The 8,453-nt window shown below is 37.5% G+C and overlaps 1 protein-coding gene across 1 annotated transcript in view; it reads left to right on the forward strand.

The window, feature by feature from the left end:
• Window positions 1-2,241: 2,241 nt before the first annotated feature.
• The window catches only part of LOTGIDRAFT_164015 (hypothetical protein), a gene marked incomplete at both ends in the record, with an annotated part of 9,915 nt that continues 3,703 nt past the window's right edge, over window positions 2,242-8,453 (forward strand). Inside the window, 11 exons of the mRNA XM_009060511.1 lie at window positions 2,242-2,248; window positions 2,691-2,820; window positions 3,768-3,922; window positions 4,359-4,451; window positions 5,032-5,202; window positions 5,458-5,565; window positions 5,691-5,807; window positions 6,068-6,241; window positions 6,951-7,128; window positions 7,396-7,479; window positions 8,174-8,277. Coding sequence (XP_009058759.1) covers window positions 2,242-2,248; window positions 2,691-2,820; window positions 3,768-3,922; window positions 4,359-4,451; window positions 5,032-5,202; window positions 5,458-5,565; window positions 5,691-5,807; window positions 6,068-6,241; window positions 6,951-7,128; window positions 7,396-7,479; window positions 8,174-8,277 — 1,321 coding nt within the window. The remainder of the gene's footprint in view (window positions 2,249-2,690; window positions 2,821-3,767; window positions 3,923-4,358; window positions 4,452-5,031; window positions 5,203-5,457; window positions 5,566-5,690; window positions 5,808-6,067; window positions 6,242-6,950; window positions 7,129-7,395; window positions 7,480-8,173; window positions 8,278-8,453) is intronic.

Raw genomic sequence — 8,453 nt, forward strand, 5'->3', positions numbered from 1 at the left:
ATTATCTGGGTGCGTAATGCATTACTAACGTCCGGGGGGTCGATTACATGCATAGATTCACACTGGTAAAAGGTAATTTAACCAATACCTAAGTACTTAACTAATGTCGGGGTGCAGAGAAGTGAATAAAAAAGAATCAATTTACTCTTTAAATTCGGTTTGTAAACCCGGGTCCACGTGACCGACACCTGTGCAAAGTTGTCCCGGTGTTCGCCAAAAGCAGAACATAAAACAAAATACACATTTGGCCTGGTGATGTGACACAAATAAATGATTACTATGACGGATGTCGTTTATGACCATGATCATGTTTTTTTCTCCCAAACCACCTCCCAGTCCCATGGTATATCACCTCGACTTCCTACCATATTTTCGGAGGTAATTTTCAATTTAATGATTACTAATATATTCATACAATTAAGCAAACGAATTTACATATTGAAAATAAAATCGAAATTATCAATGAAACTTAGTCTGGTTTCCAACTTTTGACGAATGACTTCTTAAAGGGGAATATCCTAAAATTCAACACAGGTGGCATTTCCATTTCCACCTCCCCTAATCCTCCAGGTACTATTCTGATATTGAAGCATAGATGCTACATCTCAAGATCCCCCTATCAGTAAAGGAAATAGCCGTTTAAATATTGTCAAAGATCATTATTCTTACAAATGGCTTCTCCTTTTCTTCAATATACAAGAAAATCATCTCAATTAAAAGATTTTATTGTCGACATCTCGATATAACTGTCACCCACAATAATTCTGTATATTTTAACTGATAAGCTCAACAACGAGTTTACTCCATCATAATAACATTAACAGTTCTGTAGCTCTAGTGCCACTGTCCTGTCAAAATGTCCATCATTGTACACTGCATGGTGTTCCCTGTCTTTATTAGCTCGATCAGGTGCTGCAAAGTAGGGCGTAAAACTCTAAATGATCATAACAAACTTCGGTAGTTCCGATATGTTTACATTTTATGAATCATTCATTTTTATTAGCACAGTTACTTCCCTTGGCGTGAAATCGGTTCAATAGTTTGTTGTGTGTGTTTTTTTTTTTTTAATTTTTCTTTAAATGTAGATTCATTGAAGTCGCTTTTTTAATCAAATGAGCCAGATACATCTAATTCTGATTAAGGTTGGGACACGTTGAATGTTTTCAGGGTTCATAGAGCACTTTGCCTCAAAAATTCAAAGACTTTTCAAGGACTCTGGGCTTTGAAATTCAAGGACTTTTCAAGGATATTAGTCTGACAGAATACACATGTACTGAACTTCTGAACTGTGAAATCAATAAAGATAGTTAATATTTGTCAATGGGGTTAATGATAAAAATATACACAATTTGACTCTACTCAAAATTCAAGGACTTTTCAAGAGAAAATGGGTTTTTTATGGTGTTTTCAAAGACTTTTTTTGAAATCAAGGTTTTTCAAGGCAACGGACGGAATTCAAGGGTTTTTCAAAACTGTGCGAACCCTGCTTTTTATTATTATTATTATTTGTTCACCATTGCTTAAAACTAGGTCACAATACACTTCAAGGGAAGTAACTCGTCTCAAACATTATTTGTTAAGTCAAAGTCGGTCGTCGTGAGAATCAATTCTTATCTTATCTCGAAGGAAATCCGACGTATCGGAAGGAAACTTAATCATGCCATGGGTCTGTTCAGAATTATTAAGAGTCTTCGTGGGTAGCAATGTCCATCTGGTATTTACTAGGTTTGTCAACTTGATATCTGTTTCAGAGAGTTCACATAGCCAATGATATTTAGGTTGGTAAACTATGCAGAGGTTATAATGATTACTGTTCTATTTGGGTTTATTTATAATAGAGTTCAAGTTACAAATAACGTTTTATTTGGAATCGGGCATGTCAACTCAGCAGCATTTTCAGAGAGTCTACAAAGCTAATAATGTTTTTTAGTGTTAAGGTTCCTAAACTAAGTATCCCTTCAAGATCTAGTAATGATTGCTATATATTTGGGATTATCTATAACAGAGTTCACTACATTGTATATGGAATTGGGCCTTTCAACACAGCATCATTTAATAATGTTAAATTGTGTAATATATTGACTATAACGAATGAGATACCGCATGAAAAATGGCTAAAGTGAAGTTCGATGTAAATAGGAAGTAAGCGGCCAGTCGGAAACGATGATTAATAAGAGACTATATATATAGGGTTATTACGTGCTAGTTAGAGTAATATATCATATAAACAGGATCTTCAATATGGCAGGTCGGTCTTAACTTTACCAGTATTAGTTGATAATTTCGAAGCTAAAGGAATAGACTGATTGGGTTAGTGAGGGCGAGGGCAATCTCACGTTGTATGCTATGAGAGATAATGTACCATAATCATACTCATTTTCAACGATCGAGGGATCTTTCACGTACATAGCCTGGGTTAGTGTGGGCAACAGCAAATACTGTACAATGAAGGAAGTATAGGCAGTATAGCCCATTTTTGCGATTTTTCACTGACGAGACAATTTTCAAGTGCCTTTAACTGGCGGTTAAAGTTCCACCAAAATGACTAAACGCTTTTTCCAGCCCCACCAAAGACAATGGGAAACTATGTTAAGAAAATGACCATAAAGGGGACGATTATGTTAATCCATCACCACAATTGAAAGTCGTATAAATTCTCTGCGTCAAGTTCATGTTATATGATTTTTCAGGTATTATTGGATGCATTGTTGTGTTTACAGCAACCTTTTTACTACCCAGTCTAGTTGTAACATCCTCGTGTCACCCGCGAATCGTTACTTGTAGATGTGGAAAAACGACAGTGGATATTCATATTAAAAGGTAATTTTCAATTTGACTCGAGATGCAGTGGCGTTTCTAGGAAACATTAGGTTAGTGGACCGAGCAGGTGCCACTGGCTTGGTCCACATTTCTTGGAAATAAGATACCGAACAGTGGGATACAAAATCATATTCATTTCATTAGTTTACAGAACAGTAGGATATAAAACTCTTTTTCATTTCATTAGTCCAATAAGATACAGAACAGTAGGATACAAAATCATATTCATTTCATTAGTTTACAGAACAGTAGGATATAAAACTCTTTTTCATTTCATTAGTCCAATAAGATACAGAACAGTAGGATACAAAATCATATTCATTTCATTTGTTTACAGAACAGTAGGATATAAAACTCTTTTTCGTTTCAATAGTTCAATAATATACAGAACAGTTGGGTATAAAACTCCATTTCATTTCATTAGTCCAATAAGATACAGAACAGTAGGATATAAAACTCCATTTCATTTCATTAGTCCAATAAGATACAGAACAGTAGGATATAAAACTCCATTTCATTGAATTAGTACAATAAGATACAGAACATCAGGATATAAAACTCCATTTTATTTCATTAGTACAATAAGATACAGAACAGTAGGATATAAAACTCCATTTCATTTCATTAGTCCAATAAGATACAGAACAGTAGGATATAAAACTCCATTTCATTTCATTAGTCCAATAAGATACAGAACAGTAGGATATAAAACTCCATTTCATTTCATTAGTCCAATAAGATACAGAACAGTAGGATATAAAACTCCATTTCATTTCATTAGTCCAATAATATACAGAACATCAGGATATAAAACTCCATTTCATTTCATTAGTACAATAAGATACAGAACAGAAGGATATAAAACTCCATTTCATTTCATTAGTCCAATAAGATACAGAACATCAGGATATAAATCCTTTCCACGTAAAACGCAATTTTATTTATAGGTGTATGAAGATAACTGCATGGGGGGCAACCTGTAAACCGTGTGAAAAATACAGAAAGTCTCAACTGTGTGCCAAATATCGACATTGTGTTCATTGTGATGCTGATGGATGTTTGAAATGCAAGAAAGGCTGGTATGGAACATTTTGTAGAGAAGGTGAATGTTCCTCTTGTTTCCAAATGACATACCACGTCTGTGTTTTATTGGAGCAGATTACTCCCAATTTAACGACGTAGGCCGTACATGTTGTTAGCGTAGCGATAAGCGAACACAACGAGGGTCCTGTTTAACCAGTTAAGTTGAATGGTAACGCATTCCCATCATTCAGATCTACGAACTGATCTAGATATCTGAACATGAGCCGCTGGTGGTAATTGCGACTTCTCAGTTGTTGCTTGTTGTGACTGAACTGGATTAGTGGGGACCCATTGATTGGTCCTCCTCACTCAGGAGAACTTTCAGCATATGCCCTCCTTCATTTACTTAAGAGGGTGGTGCCTCCTTAGGGTGGGAACCCGTGGACTTGCTGGTTCAACAAGTCCCTATGTATTTTATATATCATGCCTCCAGAAATTCCTTTTTTTGTTGGTAGAATGTCGGTGTGAAAACGGAGGAAGTTGTGATCACCATGGTGACTGTCAGTGTTTACCAGGTTATATTGGAGGATATTGCCAAACCAAAATTTGTAAGTTGACCACACCGCTGCATTGTGAAAAGAAATTTGAGAGTAGACATTCTCCACCTCCTACCAGTAAAAACCACTGTCGTCCTAGGTATCAGACTTCATATTTGTTGATAGCTATCAGCGGCAAATTATGAGATCAAGCGCAGAAAAGTAGGATATTAAACTCCAATGCAGTCTTTATTAGTGTACTGAAATCTTTAGCACCGATAGTTTATGCTTTCAATGAATACCAGATCTTAATTTTCTTTGAAAAAATAACAATATCCACAAGGTGTTAACAGTCATAATGAGCTTTTATGCCCTAAAAAACTATTGATATAAACGGTACACTTTACTCCAATTTTTAGTTACATCCCACATAATGAAGGACAAACACCTTCCTCACCCTTCTCCCTCTTAGCTATTTCAGTAAAACACTGTAGAGGCCCCGGTATCCCTGCAGATGGCGAGGTAAAGCAGGTTATAGGGCATCCCCCCTCCAATTACATTTGGTATCCAGTACCTGAGAACGACCCACCTCCCCCATATAGCTACAACTCCACCTCAATCCTAAGCTGTCTTACCGTACCTCGTATTTCAGTAAAAGATTGTGGAAGTCCCAATATTCCCGTGTATGGTGAAGTCATACTGACCAATACAACTGAAGGTTCTATAGCCAGTTTTAAATGTCCACCTAATTTTCTATTAATTGGTCAAGTCAACCAGACCTGTTTAGACACAGGACAGTGGTCCGGGAAGGCACCAGTATGTGGTAGGTCAAATAAACTTGTTCAATTCTGACTGGATCTATATGGTACATCTGGAGCCCGACATATAGCTACATTTTTTTCCGATCAGCCAACGAATATCGCGTTTTGAACCATTCTGCATTATCAGAGAATTTAAATATACAATGTTGATGAATATAAAATGGGCGTCTCTTTCAAAGAGTCTGAAAAGCTTATGGCGTGTATTCCGTATTTGGGTTTGACAACTTGACAATATTAATTGGGTATGTCTATTTCAGAATATTCTTGTCCAGTTCCGAAAGTGTCCAGTCATCTTGTGGTCCAGCCAGAGCCAGTAAAACATATGTCTGATGACTATGTTATCAGTACGTACCATGTTTTATACAGTCAGTATTGTTAAAAACTGCGAAAATGACCTGTCGTAGTGTTTGAACTATTTCGGAAATTCAGAAATGCTTTTGATTGACAAATGAAAACAGACGTAAAGCTCCTTTTTTTTCTTAAATATCAGATGTGGAGTTAATACGACAAGTCAGGTTTAGTTGTGAGGAAGATTATGAAATACAAGGGAGACAACTACTTTATTGTTTACCAGACGGCACGTGGGATTCATCTCCACCAATTTGTGGTAACTATCAACCTCGTTTATGTTTTTCTTGTCGCTTGTCTGTTTATATTACGAATGGAATAACAACGTCTTAGAAGTAGCTTGTGGACCAGGATTCAAACTGGCCAAATCACTTTTCAGAATCGGACATCTCCCACGTCACGACTTTGTTACACTGTCCGATAACTCTTTTCTTCTTTCTGATACCAATGGATGTGACCTGACCTCGGTCCTTATATCGTATAGGCCTACTTCCAATTAATCCTTCTGTTGTACTTCAGTCAGAAAATGTAAACCACCACCCCAGGTACGTGATGGAGAAGTCTTAAAAGGTAACTTACGGTCTCTGGAAGGTGATACCATTGAGTACCGTTGCCATGACAACTTTAGAATTGAGGATCATTCGACATTAACTTGTATGAATGGGTCCTGGGACTCCACACCGCCTCGCTGTGGTGAGTGGAATTTTTCAACTTTTTTTTTCACGTGTCATTTACCTTTATACAAAGATCACAAGGATTGGAATTCTGTCTACCAGCTGGTCCTTGGCCCAACCGCCCGAGCAATGACATTACAATGATTACAGCTTTGAATCTCGAGCATCCCAGCAGGTTCTCGGTCAGATCTCTTGGCAATTATTTTACAAGGTTAACAACTTAGGTCGGCCGGGGTCCACATGAGATCTTCTTCTCAAGGACCTTTTTACAGATTACCTTTACTCATGCAGTTGGGTAGGCAGTGAGGAAGGATGACTTATTCAGTACCCATTTACAGTTGGGTAGACTAGAATTATGAGGAAAGATGACTTATTCATTACCCATTTACAGCTGGGGCGACTGGAATTATGAGGAAAGATGACTTATTTAGTACCCATTTACAGTTGGGGCGACTGGAATTATGAGGAAAGATGACTTATTTAGTACCCATTTACAGTTGGGTAGACTTGAATTAAGAGGAAGGATGACTTATTTAGTACCCATTTACAGTTGGGTAGACTAGAATTATGAGGAAAGATGACTTATTCAGTACCCATTTACAGTTGGGTAGACTAGAATTGTGAGGAAGGATGACTTATTACCAATGAAGCTGCTACGCACTTTATTTAATTAACCCAATCAGACGCAAGACTCGGGCGTAAAACTCTTGTTCTATATCTAATTCCAGTGCCAAAGATTCAGTGCGATCAGCTGGAAGCAGAGAACGGACATATTACATACAGTGACAATGACAGAATGGTGGGGTCGGAGGCAATCTTGAGGTGTTACTCGGGCTATATTAAAAGCTCTAGTGACGACTACAAGGTGTGTGGACAGGATGGACAATGGAAAGGAGAAAAATTCGAGTAAGGGTCATTTTCGAAATTCTGAATCCTGTTTTTGTGTCTATGGTTTTTAAGCAATCATTTTCAATATGCGACCACTATAAAGTCCCCCCTACAACTTTCCAATATTATTAACGACTGGTTAGCCGGGACCGTGTCAATTCCGTTGAGAAACAGATTTCATGGACATGTCTCGAGGTCTGATGAAAAGCTAGAGGTGTGTCAAAGTCTGATCGAGACATCTACTTTGTTGATCTTACTTGTTCATATTTTTATATTTGACCCCAGATGTGTTGAAAAAGAAGAAGAAGTAATGTTGTGTGATGAACATGATGGTCCAGAGCATGGTGGAGTTGACGAGTGGTCAGAAAGGTTGGTTACTACACCACGGCATTTCCTAGTAGTCTTCATTGAAAGAGCTATCTAAAAGCTATTGCAGCGTTACCAATATACAATATATCCATAGTTTTATAGTTCAAAACGTGGACACATCTCGGACTGTAATGGCAGCAGATGACGTTGTTCTTCCAGAAGATCGGAACAGTAATGGAGTCGACCAGATGTTGTACCGTTTCTTGATCGTGGAGACGTGTCTGTCAGTCGGATTCATTAGCTCAAATTAAACATGATATGCACGACTTAAAACTCCACCTTCCTTCTAAAGCTCAATGTAATTTTATTTCATTCCCCGTGCTTTTTTTTACTCCTTTTCGTTGAGTTTTTATAAGTTAATATTTCTTAAAGTATGTCTGATACAATGAGTGCTGTCGTATTCTCGAAACGAACTTAGCGCTAGGATATCATAGAAACAGTGTTAGAAGTTAAGACCCTAGGATATCCTAGAAACAGTGTTAGAAGTCAAGACCTGGGGATATCCTACCGCTAAGATCGTTTCGGGAATACGCGGCCTGATCTGCTCCAAAAAGGGATCAAACTTATTCAGTCCCATGTATTTCCCTGTGGCTCCACAAGACGAGTTTGTTCTCGTTCTACTTGGTGCTTCATCCTCGTTAGTCGATTACGATTAAGAAACTTAAGGCGTTAAACTCCATTCCGTTTCTTTCAGTCACTATGAATATATATGTGAAGAGGGATATTTTATCTCTGGCGAAACTCAGAATTATTGTATCGATGGGGAATGGATTCATGACATTCCAAAATGTGTTCAAAGTATGTTTTAAACCATTGTTCTCATTATTTCTGAGTGAGCTTTGGGGGGGGGGGGGGGGGGGGGGGGGGGGGGGGGGGGAAAAAAAACCAAAAAATTTTTTTTTAAAGGGGGTTTTAAAAAAATTTAAAAAAGGGGGTTTTTTTTTTAAAAAAAGGGTTTAAAAGTTTTTTTTAAC

Source organism: Lottia gigantea, assembly GCF_000327385.1.
Source record: "Lottia gigantea unplaced genomic scaffold LOTGIsca_43, whole genome shotgun sequence".
Taxonomy (NCBI): Eukaryota; Metazoa; Mollusca; class Gastropoda; family Lottiidae; genus Lottia; species Lottia gigantea.